The following is a 16,029-nucleotide window of genomic DNA, read 5'->3' as shown; positions in this document are numbered from 1 at the left end:
CTCCGTGGACAGACCCTTCCTTCTTGATCTCAGTTTTTGCCTGCTGGGTTTGTCCAGAAAAAGGAGGATTTGCTGTTCACCAGATGAACTGGATGATCTTTAAGGTCCCTTCCAACCCAAACCATTCCATGGTTCACTGTGACAGCTGCTGGGCAGGAGAGACAGGGAACATCTCTGGTCATGCAGGCACCACTGCCAGGCTGGTGCCCACCTGCACCAGCTTGCTTGGTGACTGAAACCCAGGAAAAGATGTATTGAGATCAATAAAAACGAAATGCCAAAAAGCAAATAATGTCAGATTTTTTTAGAGAGGAGCCTGGAGGTTGTCACTGCCTGGAGGTTGTCACTTGGGGGTGACCCACACTGGCCACCCCTGAGGTTTTCCTTTTGGGAAGATGCTGTGGGAAAAGGAGAGCATCAGAACCAAAAAGCACCCACCCTGCCCACTGGGGGAGGGGATGGCCCCGAGTGGCTCCTGGCACGCAGCAGCACCCGGGGGGATGGGGGATGTGTCCCCTCCTCGCCGGGGAGGCAGAGGGGCTGCAGGGCTCTCACAGAGCTGCTCTGTGCGGAGGTCACAGAGCTCAGCCCCTCTGTGCTGGGAGGAGCCTGTCATCGGCGGCTCCGCTCCCCAGCTCGGTGCTGTCCTTGGTGCCACCATTCCCATGGGCAGACAGCCCTGGCACGCAGCAGCACCCCGGGATGAAGAGCCCCAAGCCGGGGTGATGCCTGTCCCCCTCTGCCCTCCCCTTGCCACCTCTCCAGCCCAGTGGCCTTGAAGCCTCTGGAGCAGCTGGAGCTTGTTGGGGAAGATGAAACAGGAAAGCCTTATAAATATGATTGCCTGGCAAAAGATTTTGAGAATATGGAAACTATAAGCGAGATTGAAATGAAAGCAAGCTTTGAGATCCCTCAGTTACTGAACAACTGGAAAACAATGGCATGGCCAGCTGAAGGTGATCCCTTTTTGATGGAACAACACCCTCTGCTTGCAGACAGGCCCAAGGCTCAGAGCAGACCCTACAGCTTGGCAGAAGGGGCCAAGGAGGAGTTTTTAGGGTTTAAAATGTAACACAGTGTGGTAATGTAATGATTCTTACAGGCTGTATGTAGATGCTATAGGATTTGTATCCTGTACTAGATTGGTTAGTGAGAATCAGAATATTCAACACAGAAGAAGATTTATTGTATTGTAATGGGAACCTCGCTCTCTTACCCTTTTACTCTCTTACCTTTTTTACTCCCTTACTCTCTCACCCTCTCATCCTCTCTCCCCCTCTCTTCTCTCAGCCCTGCCCCAGCTGTGTTTGGCAGCTCCCAGCAGGGCCCTGCACCCAGGCCCTTTGCAATGAGCCCCAAAGTTCCTGACCTGGCTGCAGAGATCTCTGGTCTCTGTCCCCACCGTCCTACCCCCGATGCTCCTACAGGAGCTGGGTGGTTCCCGGGCAGGCTGGGGGGTTTGGCAGACCCGGGGTTGATGTCGGTGCTGACCGAGCCCTGTGCGCTCCCTCTCAGCAGAGCCAGGGAGCAGCGGGCTGTACCTGGGAGATGGAGGCTGTGACTTGCTGCAGACTCACGGAATCACAGAATCGTTAAAGTTGGAAGAGCCCTCTGAGAGCATCAAGTCCAACCATTCTCCCACCACTGTCCCCTGTCCCCAGGTGCCACATCCACATGGCTGTTAAATCCCTGCAGGAATGGGCACTCCAACCCTGCCCTGGGCACCTGTGCCAGTGCCTGAGCACCCTTCCCATGTAGGAATTGTCCCCAAATCCACTCTGAGGCTCCCCTGGCCCAGCCTGAGGCCGTTCCCTCTGCTCCTGTCCCTGTTCCCTGGAGCACAGCCCGACCCCCCCGGCTGTCCCCTCCTGTCAGGAGCTGTGCAGAGCCACAAGGGCCCCCTGAGCCTCCTTTGCTCCAGGCTGAGCCCCTGCCCAGCTCCCTCAGCCTCTCCTGGGGCTCCAGCCCCTTCCCAGCTCCGTTCCCTGCCCTGGACACGCTCCAGCCCCTCCAGGTCTCTCCTGTCATAAAGGACACAGAACTGGACACAGGATTTGTATGACCTCCTTTGGCCTAGCAGACAGATTAGGACCAAACTCACACATTCTGGTCTTAGTGCCCTGACAGCCCCAGGGACATTTTCCTGTGCCACATCTGCCCACAGCTGGCTGTGTCTCTCTGCACTCCTGCTCCTGCCACCCAGCTCCAGCCTGGTGCTCTCAGAGCCAACCCAGCACCTCCAGCCCTCCCATTTTCCTTGTTGGCTCCTTTAGCTCAGAGCTTACACCAGCCCCACTACTCTCTTCCCTTCAGCCAGCTCTGTGCTGCAGGGACTCCCTGGTTTCTCTGTGCCCTGCCTGGGCCTTCCTAACAGGCTCTGGGGGCCTGGGAAGTGCAAACTCCTTCCCAACTGTTTGGGATACAGATGCCATCATCCCACTGACAGTGGGACATGGGAATGAGGAACAGCAGCCAAAGCTGCAGGAGGGATGTGGTCAGGGATCGGCTGGCCCTGTGGAGTCCTGCAGGCCTTGGTGTGGTGCCAGAGCTCCATGCTGCCAGCAGGGCACAATGTAAGGCTACAGCCAAAGGATCGTGGCAGGAGGGGACTTGGCACAGACATGTTTTATGAAAATCCTTTCCTTAGGATTTTTTCTCCTGAGAAGCTGTGAGGCTTCAGGAACAAAATGTAAACAATGATTATCTGCTGCTGTGGAATGCAACAGGTGCATCTGTGATTGCTCTCATGTGGTTGTTTCTAATTAATGGCCAATCACAGCCCAGCTGTCTGGACTGTCTTGGTCAGCCACAAGCCTTTGTTATCATTCTTTTTCTATTCTTAGCCAGCCTTCTGATGAAATAATTTCTTCTATTCTTTTAGTATAGTTTTACTATAATATATATCATAAAATAATAAATCAAGCCTTTTGAAACATGGAGTCAGATCCTCATCTCTTCCCTCATCCTGTGACCCCTGATAACACCATCACAGGGACTGGCCCTGCAGTGACAGGATGGGGTGCTGCTGCCTACACCAAGGCTTCATTGTGTGCTCCTGCTCTGTCACCAACATTTCACAATTAGTTCAAATCATGCCCTTCCTTGGTGTCCCTTCCCAGGTCCCACACAGGGGTGGGTGGTAGCAGGAACAGGGAAATTATTTGGGCAAACCAGGCTGGAGTGGATCATGGTTTTCCCAGCAGATGGACCTGCCAGCTCCCACACTCTGAGCTGTGCTTCCTTTGCTGCAGAGAATGGGATTCAGCACCTGGAGAGGGGTTTGGGTGCTGCTGAGGCCAGCTGGGGCCAGGGGAGTCCATGGCCATCAGGTGTCTGTCACAGTCCTGCTGTTGGAACACAGCTGGACTCAAACTGTGGGGGACACTGCCCAGGGGCTCTGGGCTCTCCCTCCCCTGCTTGGACATGCCCCACATAATTTGGATTCTTGGGCAGCTCTGGCTCAGGCAGTCATGCAGTCTGGTGGGTTTGGGTGCAGAGAATTGTTTGAGGATGGATCTGAGGCTTTTCTACACCCTGGATGAGGTGGGATTGACGCAGGTTTGGTGATGCTTCATCCAGCTCCCAAAGTGACCCAGTTTTCCTCCTGGCTGAAGAGCTGCTGCTGGCCTGGAGCAGTGTGGAGCTGCAGGACGAGTCAGGGCTGCTCTGGACATGTGTCATCAGCCCCATCTCCTCCTGCAAGATGGCAGTGTCTGTAATTACCCAGATCCAGGAGGGAGCAGCAGTGATCCACAGTCTTCCCTGCTTCAGAGGAGCTTTGGATGCGACCCACGGCTCCACCCCTTTCCTTCATCTTTCCCTGGATGTCACAAGGACTTGCTGTCCCTTCAAGCAGGCTGTGCACAGCTGTGCACACCAGACACAGGGAACTCTGGTGACAGTCACTGGCCAGCTGATGCCATCTCCAGGTCATGGTTGTCAGCAAGTCCAAGTCTGCCCTTCTTGGAGAGCAGTAGCACATTTCAAACAAAGCAATCAGAACACTCCTCAACTTTGGAAAGACATTCTTTTCATGATGGATTTCATTCCAAAATATCTGCAGTGCATGTGGCAGCCTTTCAGGGGGGTCAGGGATCCCTTCTGGAGTCCTTGTCAAGAAAAGCAGCAGCTCTCCATGTCTCAAGGGCTGCTCTCTGTTGTGTGATGAGCTCCATGACAGAACTCAAATCACAGTTCTGCTGTGCTCTCAATCATAGTGGAGCCAGGAAATCACTGATCTTCTGGATCCCAGTTGCTGAATTAGAGCTTTAGAAGGTGTTCCTGGGCAGGTCAGTGCTTTCCCTAGAGGCTACAGCAGGCTGGGTGGGCCCAAACCCAGAGTCACTGTCACACTCAATCCCATTCTTGATTCGAATCAGTCCTTTGGCTGAACCACTCAGGGCAGGAGGGAACCCACATGGAGGTCACTGCTCCAGGTAATGGGCCTGGAGGAAAATGACTTGGGGGTGCTGGAGATGGTACCAGGTATGCCAAACATCCTCTCATCCATCCTCACCAATGCCACACCAGAAAGCCCAGTCCTGGTGGTCCCAATACATCTCCCACCACCATCCTCTCTTTGCTTTGTGTGGGGAGCAGTTGGGAATGGGTGAGCAGAATTATTCTTGCACTTGGACACTCCCTGCACAGAAATAAAGGAGCTGCTCAGGCCAGGTAAGGCTGGGACCTGGGACAAGGCTGCACATGAGGGCATGGCCACCCCACCACTGTGCTGTGCCAGCTCCTGCGAGGGACAGAGATCGCTGTGAGCGTGGCTTGGAGCTCAGCATTGCCGTGTTTGCTGCTGGAAACCAAACCCTCCCCTCCCGAGGGCATCCATGGGCACAGGCTGAGGGCAAGCTGTAGGGCAGCGTTCAGGGGCCATCGTGTTCTTTGCAGACGTCAGTAAATCACAGGTAAGCAATTAACTCAGCCTTTACAGCATCAGCATCTTCATCAGCTGAGGTTCATTATCACTTTATGGCCCTGTAAAACCAGCCACGTTAATAGTGCGGCTCAGGGGAGCTCTCTTGTGTCCTGATGGTTCAAAACAGCCTCTTCGGAGCTCCTGGACACCCACTGGGCTGACCCGCGCCTGGCAGACGTCACCTTGGGGAGATAAAGTTTATTCTTCGGGATAAAGTTTATTCTTCGAGCACTTGTCCTGCTCTCAGATCTGGGCAGCTCAAATGGAACGAGCCGCCTCTTCCCCCTCACCCCTCACAGCCCCCTTCAGCGCCATGACACACCCCAACCCCTGGCAGTCGCCACAGCGGGACTCTTCATTGGACAGCGGCGCTGTCAATCAAGCGACAGGAGGCGGGCCCAGCACAGCTCGTCGTCAACAGCCGGAAAGGCCCCGCCCCCTCGGGTCGCCTGGCAACGGGAGGCGCTGTCGGCGGGACCGGGACCGGGACCGGGATCCGGACCGGGATCGGGATCAGGATCGGGACTGGGACCAGGATCGGAACCGAGTGCGCTTCAGGGGTGGAGGCCGCCTGGGGCCGGCATCCCCCAGTAACCGACTCCTGAGACACCCCGTCCCGCCCCCGGGATGCCCAGGGCCGCTGGTCCCACGGATCCTCCCGCACCGGCCCCGAGCCGCCCGCCCCTCGCACGGGGGTGTCCCCACCGGGAGTCACCGCCCCGACCTCTGACTGCTCCCCGGTCTCTGGGTCCTCCTGCGGTCCCACACACGCACCGAGGGGACCCTGCACTCCCTGTCGGCCCCTCCGCTACAGCTGTCCCCATCTCCTCCCTCCCCTCTCTCCTCCTCTTGCCCTGTCCCTACCAGATCCCCTCTCCTTCCTCCTCCCTCTGACAGGACAGGCCTGCAAGGGCAGAGGTTTCCCATAGAGGTTTCCCACTAGGAACCCTCCCCTCCAGGGTGGCCCCAGGGCTCTCCAGACCCCTCTCCACACCCCTCTGGGGACAGCAGAGCTGCAGCTTGTGCTGCTCTACCTCAGCTGCTACTCAGAAGCTGTTGGGAGCTTTCCCCCCACCACCCTTCAAAGCCAGGAATCCATCACTCCCTTCCTATGGGTGTTTGACAGCTGCTCTGGGACAGAGACCACCTCTAATCCACAACCCCATGTCCTGACCCCCTGCCCAGACTCACAGAGAACTCCAGGGTAATCTCGGACTCTGTTTTCCCAAATTACATAATTTCTCTAATGCTGTCACTGTGTTTTCCTTTTAGAGAGAAAATCCAAGAAGGGAGATTACGTGACAGCAGCAGCACAGGGACCTCCATTTTCTTCCAGAGTCTCACCTTGTATAAGAGCTGCCGTGTCCTTGCTAGACCTCAAACCACCCAGGCCAGTGGTGTTTCAGTGAATCCATGGCAACAGGGGATCCAGCTGCATTCCAAGCATCCTCACGAAGCAAAGAACCTTGGTGAAGGCCATGGCAACTCCAAGGAAGGCAGGGATCCCATTAGGTGTCATGAAGGTGTTAGATCCACGCCAGCTAAAGCCTGACAGCACGGAGGCAGAAAGAATCATGACTGTCTTGGATGAGACCATTGTCAAGCTGGAGATCACCAGGCTGATCCCACGGATTACTGGCTCCCTGGACAGGTATGCTGGGATGCTGGGACCTGAGATCACAAGCAGCCTTTTGGAGCTTCAGAAGCTTTCAATGGAAATACAGCAGCTGCACACCAGCCCTGGAGATGCAAAGACCATCAGAGCTGCAGAGAAACGCCTGAAAAGTTCCCTGAGAAACATCCTGAGGCTCTTCCTGGTCAACCCCTTGCTTTACCATGGGCTGAAATTCGAAGTTCGGGTGAGAGAGTCAGCAGCTGATGCTTTCATCAAAGCCTTCATGGAGTTCCGGGACTCCATGCTCGAGAGGCTCCTGACCGCTCCTGATGAGGAGAGGGAAATGATTCAATTCATGAAAGACATTTCCCTCCAGGTTGAGAAGAACACAGAAGTGATCTCAGCTCTACAGGCACAGCTTGAAGGACTCATCCAGGCTCGAGATGAAGAGGTATGACCTTGTGGGAATGTGTTTTCCAACCAAGTGGAAAGCTGCTTTTTATTGGAGCAAAACCTTGCTAACTATAAACCAATCCCTTTATTGCAGTTCCTAAAGAGCAAGTTCCAGAAATCCTTTCTAAACCAGATCTAAAACTTAAGAATAATATTTTTATTGTAAAATATAACGAAAAATGCATATTGCATGCTTGATTTTTTTTTTAAACTCAAATTTGGCATGTTTTGAACCTGTTGTCACCAGCCAACTTAAACAATGTAAGTCCCTGAGTTCCAGAGGAGTGGCAGGACAGGCACAAACTGCTGTGGTGGTATCCTGGCAGGGTGACAAGGCCAGCTGCTTCATTCCCTGCTGCTGAAAGAATGAAAAATCATTACAGGGAGAGATTGCTCTGATTAAAATCCATTTTTAATATTTGCTCTGTCTTCACTCTTGCTTAAAACCAACATTTCTGTGACTCCCAACTCTAGCAGCTGCTTTGGAGCCTTTGTGATTAATCAGTGATTATACAAATTACATGAATCTTGAATTTTATCTGCAGCTGAGGTGCAGAAAATTGACTGGGCACTTTCCAGGCACTTTTCCAGCCTGTGTACCAAGCCCAGAGCTTCTGACAACAATCCTTTGTTTTCTACCTGGGTTTCTCTTTCTCCTCCCTGCAAGAGGGGTCGGCTGAGAAGGTTTTGCCCAGCTCACTTGTGGCAGACCCTGCTTTCCCCTTTCCCTCTGCTCCTTGGAGTTCTGGGAGTTGAGATTTTTATGTGCAATTTGGCAGCTTGTCCAGGACATGGGGAATAAATCTGTTTCACTGATCCCAGCTGGGGATTTCCCTCCCTGAGCTTGTCCCCCAGACAGTCACTCAGAGCCTGATCCAGCCCTTGAGGGAGCCACAGGACCACTCCAGGGAATCTGTTTTGGCTGCTCCTCAGGTGGCAGTGCCAGTGGGGCTTGGGATGGTTTGTTCACTCTGTGCCTTTACTAACAGGTTCCCAGAGGAGCCAGGGGAAGGTTTCCAAAGCTCCTGTGTAAATCTGACTCTTCCCTCAGCCAGCAGTGGCAGGGCCTTGGTGCTACCTGAGCTGGCCCGTGGGGGTCCCTTCTTGGATCTCCTCCAGCTTTTCTTCTGCTCACCTTATCCTCAGGGGCATTTCCCAAAAGAATTATTCTTTTTTTCTGGTCTAGGTTAGCAAGAAGGACAAAGAAATCGAAAACCTCAAAACCACCATGGAAGATCTGGCCAAGAACTGCAGGACTGAAATCCGGCTGCTCATGAAGGAAGGGGGAAAGCAGAAAAAGGGGGATGAGGAAGCCTCCCAGGAGAGGTGTGCCAGGCTGAAGGAGGACATTCAGCACCTGGGAACACAGTTCAGTGCACTGGTGCTGGAGCATCGAGCCTCAGAGCTGGTTCTCAGGAAGGTGAGAGGAGAGGAGAGGAGGGGAGGAGAGCCCTGGGACAGAAGGCTGAAGCCTTTCTGCAGAGCTGTCAGCTCTGGCTGCTGCCTGCTGCAAGGAGTTGCCTGGTCCCTGCTTGTTCCTGGCAGGATGCACATGGTGTTTGTCACAGCACACCCGCCCTGTCCTCATGCTCTGCTGATTCCAGTGCAAAGCAGCCCTGCAGCGACAGCAGGGACGGAGCTGTCACAGGTCCTGCTCCTGCTGCCTGGGAACACCTTCCCACTGTGCTCTGACACCAGGCAGGGCTCAGGCCAGCCAGCAGGAGCAGGACACGTGTGGGATAGTGACAAACCAGGGGTCTGCTGTAGGGGGAGCAGAGCAAACAACATTGCCTTGGTAGAAGGCATCTTTTAGAGCTGATTTATTGTTCAGGGTGGAATGGAGCTGATGCTGAGGGCTCAGCAGGTCCTGCTCTGCCCAGCTTGGCAGAACAGACAAGCCAAGAAGGAGTCAGGCTGGGCTGAATGGGGGGAAATGTAACTTCAAAGAATCATCCCAGAATAGTTTGGGTGGGAAGGGACATTAAAGCCCATCCAGTGCCACCCCTGCCATGGCAGGGACACCTCCCACTGTCCCAGGCTGCTCCCAGCCCCAGTGTCCAGCCTGGCCTTGGGCACTGCCAGGGATCCAGGGGCAGCCACAACTGCTCTGGGCACCCTGTGCCAGGGCCTGCCCACCCTGCCAGGGCACAATTCCCAATTCCCAATATCCCACCCAGCCCTGCCCTCTGGCACTGGGAGCCATTCCCTGTGTCCTGTCCCTCCATCCCTTGTCCCCAGTCCCTCTCCAGCTCTCCTGGAGCCCCTTCAGGCCCTGCAAGGGGCTCTGAGCTCTGCCTGGAGCCTTCTCCTCTCCAGGTGAGCACCCCCAGCTCTCCCAGCCTGGCTCCAGCCCTTGCAGCATCCCTGGTGCCTCCTCCGGGCTCTCCCCAGCAGCTCCAGGTCCCTCCTGTGCTGGGCCCAGGGCTGGGGCAGCTCTGCAGGTGGGGCAGAGGAGCAGAATCCCCCCTGCCCTGCTGCCCATGCTGGGGACTCATGCAGGGCTGGGAGGTTTCAGGGTTGGGGCAGGTGCAGCCCTCACCCAGCAGCACCCCAAAGTCCCTGTCCCCAGGGCTGAGCAGATTCAGGAGGAGGAATGGGAGCAGCAGGCAGGCTCAGCCCCTGTAGCACCAACGCTGCCCTGAGCAGAACACACTGGGGACACAAATAACTGAGAACTGGAAAAAAGGGCATTTTCCTTCTCACTTTGCTCATCCTGAGTGTTCTCTCCAAACCAGTGCAGCCTCCCATGGGCAGGAAGCCCACATGGTGGTGGGGCATCTGTCACTCTTGCATTGGGTGGCACAGCATGAAGGGCTGGGCACTGACAAAACATCAGACCCAAGTCAGAGCTGCAGTACAAGCCCCAAAATCTTTGGCAGAGGGGCTGTGCCAGGCAGTTCCTGCTGCTGTTCCTGCCACAGCAGGGCTGCTTTGGAGAGCTCAGCTCATTCCAGCACCCCAGCAGATGCATTTACTGACCACAGAAGCCTCCTTTCCTCAGCAAGTACAAGTTGTACTTGTGGTCTAAATAGCTCAGGTGGGACCTCGTGATGGCCTGGGAGCCCTTGGGCCATGCTGGGGTTGTGCCACACAGGAAATGGAGCAGGAATGATTCCACAGAGCACACATCCAGAGCTGGAGGGAACCTGCCCCAGGCTGTACAGGAGTACAGCCATTGTTAAACTGTTGTACAGCCAGAAAGAGCTTTCTTTTAAAAGGCACCACCATCTTCTGAGTATTTTCTGTCCCAAATTCAGGTTTTGCAGCTCTCTCCTGCTTCAGTTTCAGGCTGGTTGCCTCAGTTTGTTGATGACTTGCCACATTCCATCAGACACGTTCATTTCCTCCTGCAGAAAGCAACTTCCAGGTGCTGTTCATCCCCCCAGCTCCATGCTGTAAACCAAATAAAGCCCTCTGGGAATGTCCCAGGAGAATCCTTAAACCAGGGCAAACCACATATGAGTCAGCTGAGGGAAGCTTGTCACAGGGAGGAGGTGAAATATTCAGATATATAATGATGCTGTGGCTCGAATACTTAAATATAATGATGATGTGGCTTAAAGTTTCCCTGTTTTCTCACTCAGGACACTTCTTCCCAGGCCTCAGATGTCTTCAGGGATCTGATCTTGTTTTGTTTTTCAGGAAAAGTGCAAAACAGAGAGGGAAATTCAGGAATGGGTCCAGAAATACGACACAGACATGACAGAAAAACAGGTGTTGGCTTTAAGTGCTTTTCTCTGCCATAAAGTGATTTGCTTGGGTAGATTCCTGTCCAAAGGGACACAGGAGACCATGGAAGTGAGAGGCAGTTCTGCATCCAGGCAAACCTACAGGAAAGGGATCTTTGTCCTGCCTGTGTGTCCAGGAGTCTTCTGCTGCTCTGGCTTTAGGAAATGTTACATTCACTCAATCCCACAGTAAATCCCACAGTATCTGTGGGATAAATCTGTGCTAAGTCCCACAGGATCTGGGGGCAAATGGGTCACCATGTTCTGTCTGGGGTGTCCACCTGATGCCAGGAAACAGGTTTTACAGTTTTGCTCCAATCCTCAATCCTCATGGCCCTACCTGGTGTCCAAATCCTGCTCCTGTTCCTGCTGAATCCTTAGGGCATGTGCTGGGTGTTAAGAAACCCAACAGCCTGCCCACAACTGAGCCATAACAGGCTCAGGGTCCCATCAGAACCCCCAAAACTTGCCTCTAGGAAGGCCCTGGGGGCTTTCCTGTTCTTGCAGTATTTATGGGATTGGATAAAAGCTGCTGGATTCCTTACAGAGCAAAATACAGGGAGGGGCCTGAAAGCTGCTGCTAATTGTAAGGAATGATCCTGTCAGATGTTTAATAATGGGATTATTTTGGTTTCCTGTCCCTGGAGAGGCAGGAGCCCCATGTTTGGGGCAGAACTTGTCAAGGCAGACCCACCCCCACACTGGCAAAACATCAAACCCAAGTTAGAGCTGCAGTACAAGCCCCAAAATCTTTAGCAGAGAGGCTGTGCCAGGCAGTTCCTGCTATAGCAGGGCTGCTTTGGAGAGCTCAGCTCATTGCAGCACCCTGGCAGATGCACTGCTGGTTCTCCAAATCTTCCACTGTGTGTGGGAGCATTTTTCAGGGGAGCATCAAGGCACCCAGCATGTCATGAGACTCCCTGGGTACTGGGCACATCCCTTCCTTTTGAATCCCTTTGGAAAGGCTCTGACCAGTTTAGGCTCCATGGCTTTGGGATGGGTTTCAGGACCCCCACCTGGGGATGTGGGGAGGAGCTGCTGCCCAGCTGTCCCTGATCCCTGCTGTCCTGGCAGACCACATATGATGAGCTCCAGATTGCCTACAACGAGGAGAAGGAGCAGTTGGCCGTGCTGATGGAGAAACACGCCCTGCTGATTCAGGAGTACACCCTGATCGAGGAGGAGCGCAGGATTCTCCAGGAGAAGGCAGAGGAGGCTGCACGGGAGGAGGCCAGGAGGAACCAAGCTGCCACCTGCATCCAGGCCTACTGGAAAGGCTACTTTGTGCGGTGCAAGTACAAGTCACTACGGAAGAAGGGAAAGGGCAAGGGCAAAGGCAAAGGCAAGAAATAAAGCCCCAAATCATTTTCTCTCCCGGCAAAGCTGCTGTGTCTGAGCTCTTCCAGATAAATGTTCTCAAGTGTCACATCCATATGTTTTATGAACACTTGCAGGGATGGCGACTGTACCACTTCCCTTGGCAGTCTATCCCAGGGCCTCAGGACCCTTTTCACAAAAAAAAGTTCTGTTAATATTTAATATAAACATCCCCTGGCACAACTTGAGGCTATTTCCCCTCATGCTGTCATGTCCTACTTGTGTGGATTTGACAGCCCACTCCTGACTTTAGGGCCCTTCCTTGCAGCCTCCCTTCCCCGGAGATAGCAGTGGCACTGGTGAGGCCCCTCTCTCCTCAGACATGGCCAAGGAAGGTGTGTTCCCTTCTTGGCAGCCACAAGAGATACTGGGATCCATGAGACTTTGAGAAGTTGGCAGCCATGTGGATAGTTTGGGGTGTAGTTACATCAAGAAGGACATTCCCTGTCCAGATAGACTTCAGTTCCCAAAAACCTACAGCCCCCAGGGAGACCTTAAAGGCCCTTCCAGTGCCTAAAGGGGCTCCAGGAGAGCGGGAGAGGGACTTGGGACAAGGGGGAATGGCTTCCCACTGCCAGAGGGCAGGGATGGATGAGATATTGGGAATTAGGAATTGCTCCCTGTGAGGGTGGGCAGGCCCTGGCACAGGGTGCCCAGAGCAGCTGGGGCTGCCCCTGGATCCCTGGAGGTGTCCAAGGCCAGGCTGGATGGGGTATGAAGCAGCCTTGGATAGTGGAAGATGTCCATGCTCATGGCAGGTAGTGGAACTGGGATGAGTTTTAAGGTCCCTACCATGGTAACCCATTCCATGGCTCTCTGAAAAGCAGCCTTTGGAGTCCAAAGCCCTCTCAGGCTGTTGCAGACCCAGGAGTGGCCCCAGAGGCTGCCTCAGTGTCTCTGGTGCTCCTGCCTGAAGGAGTTTCCAGGGAGGAATGGCTCACCCAGCTGCAAGGAGGCCGGAGCTCAGCCCAGAGCAGCACATGGAGGGTCCCTCACCCTCAGAACTGCCCAGCCTGGAGCCCAGTGCCCTCTCTGGAGAATTCCCAGGGCTGGAGAAGCCTCCTGAGCACCTGGCACGGCTGTGACAGTGTGTGAAGGTGATGGCTGAGGATAATGGGATCAGGGGGATCAGAGAGGATCAGGGAGATGAGTGAGACGTGATCTATGATGGGGGGGAATGAAGAGGGGAGAATAAAAGAGGAAGAAGGAAGGGGAAAGGGAAAAGAGAACAAAGAAGGGGAAAAAAGGCTGGGAAGAGAAAAGGGAAAGGAAAGAACCCTCAGCAGACATGGGAACACCTGGCCGGGTGGCACTGCCACAGGCCTCCACACTGCCCTGTAGAGAGGCACAAAACCCAGGCCCGTGTGCTGCTGGAGGGGGTGGGTGAGCGGGACACGAGGATGGGGCTTCTCCTCCCAGCAGGGCAGGCGGCACCCAGGAGGATTTTTCTACGGGAACATTTATACGGAACAGTTTCCACCATGCCCCCCACCCCAGCCCCCTGGCATGAAATGGCGGCGGGGGGCCAAAATGGCGGGGGCGGTGTGAGGGCGGGGGCCATGCGAGGGCGGGCGCGGTGGGCGCCGTTCCCGCCCCGCCGCCGGGGGGCGCTCCCGCCCGCTCCCCTCCCCATGGGGCAGTCACGTGGCGGCGGCGCCGCCCCCGCTCGGTGCGGACGGGCCGGGGCCGCCCCGGGAGCGGCGGAGCCTCGGCCGGGCCCCGCGGGGTCTATGGGGAAGGCGGCCGCGCTCTGCGGCGGCGGCACCCGCGGGCTGGTCTCGCTCCTCAGCGCCGTCCCCTGCCTGGCCTGCCACGAGCTGCCGGCAATGAGCGCCGAGCCGGGCGGCCGCGGCGGCGGGGGCCCGGCGGGGGGAGCGCCCGCCGCCCCCCCGGGCTCCGACACCTACAAGGGCTGGCTCTTCAAGTGGACCAACTACCTGAAGGGCTACCAGCGGCGCTGGTTCGTGCTCAGCAATGGGCTGCTCAGCTACTACAGGTACTGGGGCCGGGGGGCCGGGCAGGGGCCGCCGGGAGGGGGGATGGACCGTGGGGGCTGCGCTGTTGCACAGCGAAAATCGCCTCGTATTGCTTGGTTTGGGTTTTTTTTCCCTCTTTTAAAGCCAAACTCGGGTTTTGATCCTGCAGAGCCGCGGGGGTCCAGCGGGGCCCCGGGATGATGGATCGCCCTGGATCTCCCATCCTTCTCTCTCCATCCCTCCGCTCCTGGTTCAGCAGCTACAGCTGCCCAAATCACAACCTCCATCCGAACACCCCAGACCCTCCTCCCTCAGCTGTGTAAGCTGCTCCTGCTGTACCCTGCCAGAGCCTGCGGGTCCTTCCCCAGCGGTGCCCGTGGCTGCGGGCGCTGCGGTGGCGGTGCAAGCGTGGCCTGGGATGCTGTGCTGGGAATGTCGGCCTTGGGAAGGCAGCCCGGGCTGGGGCTGCTCCTGGGGGCTGAAGGAAGCTCCAGCAGCTGCTCCGAGCCGTGCCTGGCTCCCGGCGCTGTCTGACGGGCTGTGGGCTCGGCGAGGAGCGTGTCAGACACCCCGAGGCTGAATCCAAAGCGGTGTCATCTTCGTAGCGTCTCTTGTGCTGCTTGTCTCACTTGGGCGGTGAAAATACAAATGGTGTTTTTATCCTCCAGGAAGGTGTCTCTGTGTATGGTAGGAGGTGGAACGACAGGAGCTTTAAGGTCCTTTCCCACCCAGACCATTCAGGGATTCTGTGATTTGGATCATGTTTATCTTTCTCACTGGGAACACAAGTGCTCTGTCACCCTCAGTGTTGTGCAGCAGATGTTGGCTGTACTTCAGGACATGGAAACAATCCTGAATGTTAAAGATGGTTAAAAGCTTTATAAAATAGTAACTCTTTAAAGTGCCAAACCCCCTGAGACAGGAATTCTCTATAAAGGTTGTGCCAGAGCTGTTTTTCCTCCCGACATAAAGTTCAGCTGATTTCCTCCCAGCTCCAGCTGCTGACACGTAGCCTGAAGCAGATTGCAGAGCTCCAGCTCCCTGTCAGATGTAAATATAAACTCTTCCAGCTCTAAGAGACCCCTGGAACCTGGGTCCCAGGGTCAGACTACAGCAGGTAACAGTGCAATAGACAGATGGTGTGGTTATCTACTTGCAGTTGTTGAAAACCCTCAAAGAACCTCCCCCCAAAAAATGTAATTACTTCTCGGTAATTCAGCTAATTTACTGTAATCCTTTCTGGAATGCCTTAACTCTGCTCAAAAAGGCTGTTGGAGTTTAACACCCCATTTGTAACCATGTCAGAATATTATTTTTGCGTGTTGATGCCGAGTCTGTCGTGAGTGAACAAGTGGTTTTCTTCAACAATTATTTTAGATGGGAACAACCTGGTTTATTTTGAGACCATTTGATCTGTTTTAGGCTGAAACAACAAACAGAAACACCCAAGGAAATTATTCTGAGCTGCATGTGAAGGAGTTGAAACTTTGTGAAGCTTTTAGGCAGGGCAGACCTTCAGCAGCTGCTTGGGGAAAAGGATGCTGGAGGATTTTGTGCTTCTTTTCATCTCTGGGCTTGATGACAACTGAATTAATTTGGTTGTGAGTCAGGAGTACAAAAATACAGCGCAGAACACGTGGTGAAGCCTTTCCTAAGTGGAGAAAAGCCTCCATGATACTCTTCAAACCCAGCACTCTGCAATAGTGCCTGTGTCAGCTTGAATTGCTCATCTGGGAGCGCTCCTGGGAGACAGTCTGGGGTAAAACCTGGCACTTCTGTTTTGATAGGAATTCTAGCTCCATGACAGGAGCCAGGCAGGTGTCAGGCTGCTGCCTGTTCGCTGAGAAAGACAAATATAGATAGATGCTCTATCTGTAAGTGTTCTAGAGAGGTCCCTGGCATAGTGAGAGTCACGGGTCCTGCTTTCTGCTGGCTCTCTGTGCTCAGCCCAGC

At 54.8% G+C, this 16,029-nt stretch overlaps 2 protein-coding genes across 6 annotated transcripts in view; both read left to right on the top strand.

Annotated features, from left to right (window-relative positions):
- The first annotated feature begins 6,405 nt into the window (after window positions 1–6,405).
- Window positions 6,406–12,076, top strand: IQCD (IQ motif containing D). Its single transcript, XM_058816961.1, has 4 exons — window positions 6,406–6,993; window positions 8,182–8,415; window positions 10,638–10,709; window positions 11,798–12,076. Exons 1-4 carry the CDS (start codon window positions 6,406–6,408, stop codon window positions 12,074–12,076), a joined length of 1,173 nt encoding a protein of 390 aa, XP_058672944.1.
- Window positions 12,077–13,783: 1,707 nt separating this feature from the next.
- OSBP2 (oxysterol binding protein 2) overlaps window positions 13,784–16,029 on the top strand; it is a 106,091-nt gene continuing 103,845 nt past the window's right edge. For all 5 annotated transcript variants that reach the window (XR_009275461.1, XM_058816584.1, XM_058816583.1 and 2 more), the window contains exon 1: window positions 13,784–14,096. Coding sequence is in view for 4 of the 5 variants with exons in the window: in XM_058816584.1 (XP_058672567.1) it covers window positions 13,831–14,096 (266 nt within the window). In the remaining variant the exon portion in view is untranslated. The remainder of the gene's footprint in view (window positions 14,097–16,029) is intronic.

Source organism: Ammospiza caudacuta, chromosome 18 (assembly GCF_027887145.1).
Source record: "Ammospiza caudacuta isolate bAmmCau1 chromosome 18, bAmmCau1.pri, whole genome shotgun sequence".
NCBI lineage: Eukaryota > Metazoa > Chordata > Aves > Passeriformes > Passerellidae > Ammospiza > Ammospiza caudacuta.
The sequence above is the reverse complement of the archived record's forward strand: the minus strand, read 5'-3'. Positions and strand labels throughout refer to the sequence as shown.

Bases quoted from the DNA above. Each gene is read 5' to 3' on its own strand.
- IQCD (XM_058816961.1), top strand. From the start codon at position 6,406: ATGGCAACTCCAAGGAAGGCAGGGATCCCATTAGGTGTCATGAAGGTG. The intron at 6,994-8,181 runs GTATGACCTTGT...TTTCTGGTCTAG, and splicing joins TCCAGGCTCGAGATGAAGAG to GTTAGCAAGAAGGACAAAGA. The intron at 10,710-11,797 runs GTGTTGGCTTTA...CTGTCCTGGCAG, and splicing joins CAGACATGACAGAAAAACAG to ACCACATATGATGAGCTCCA.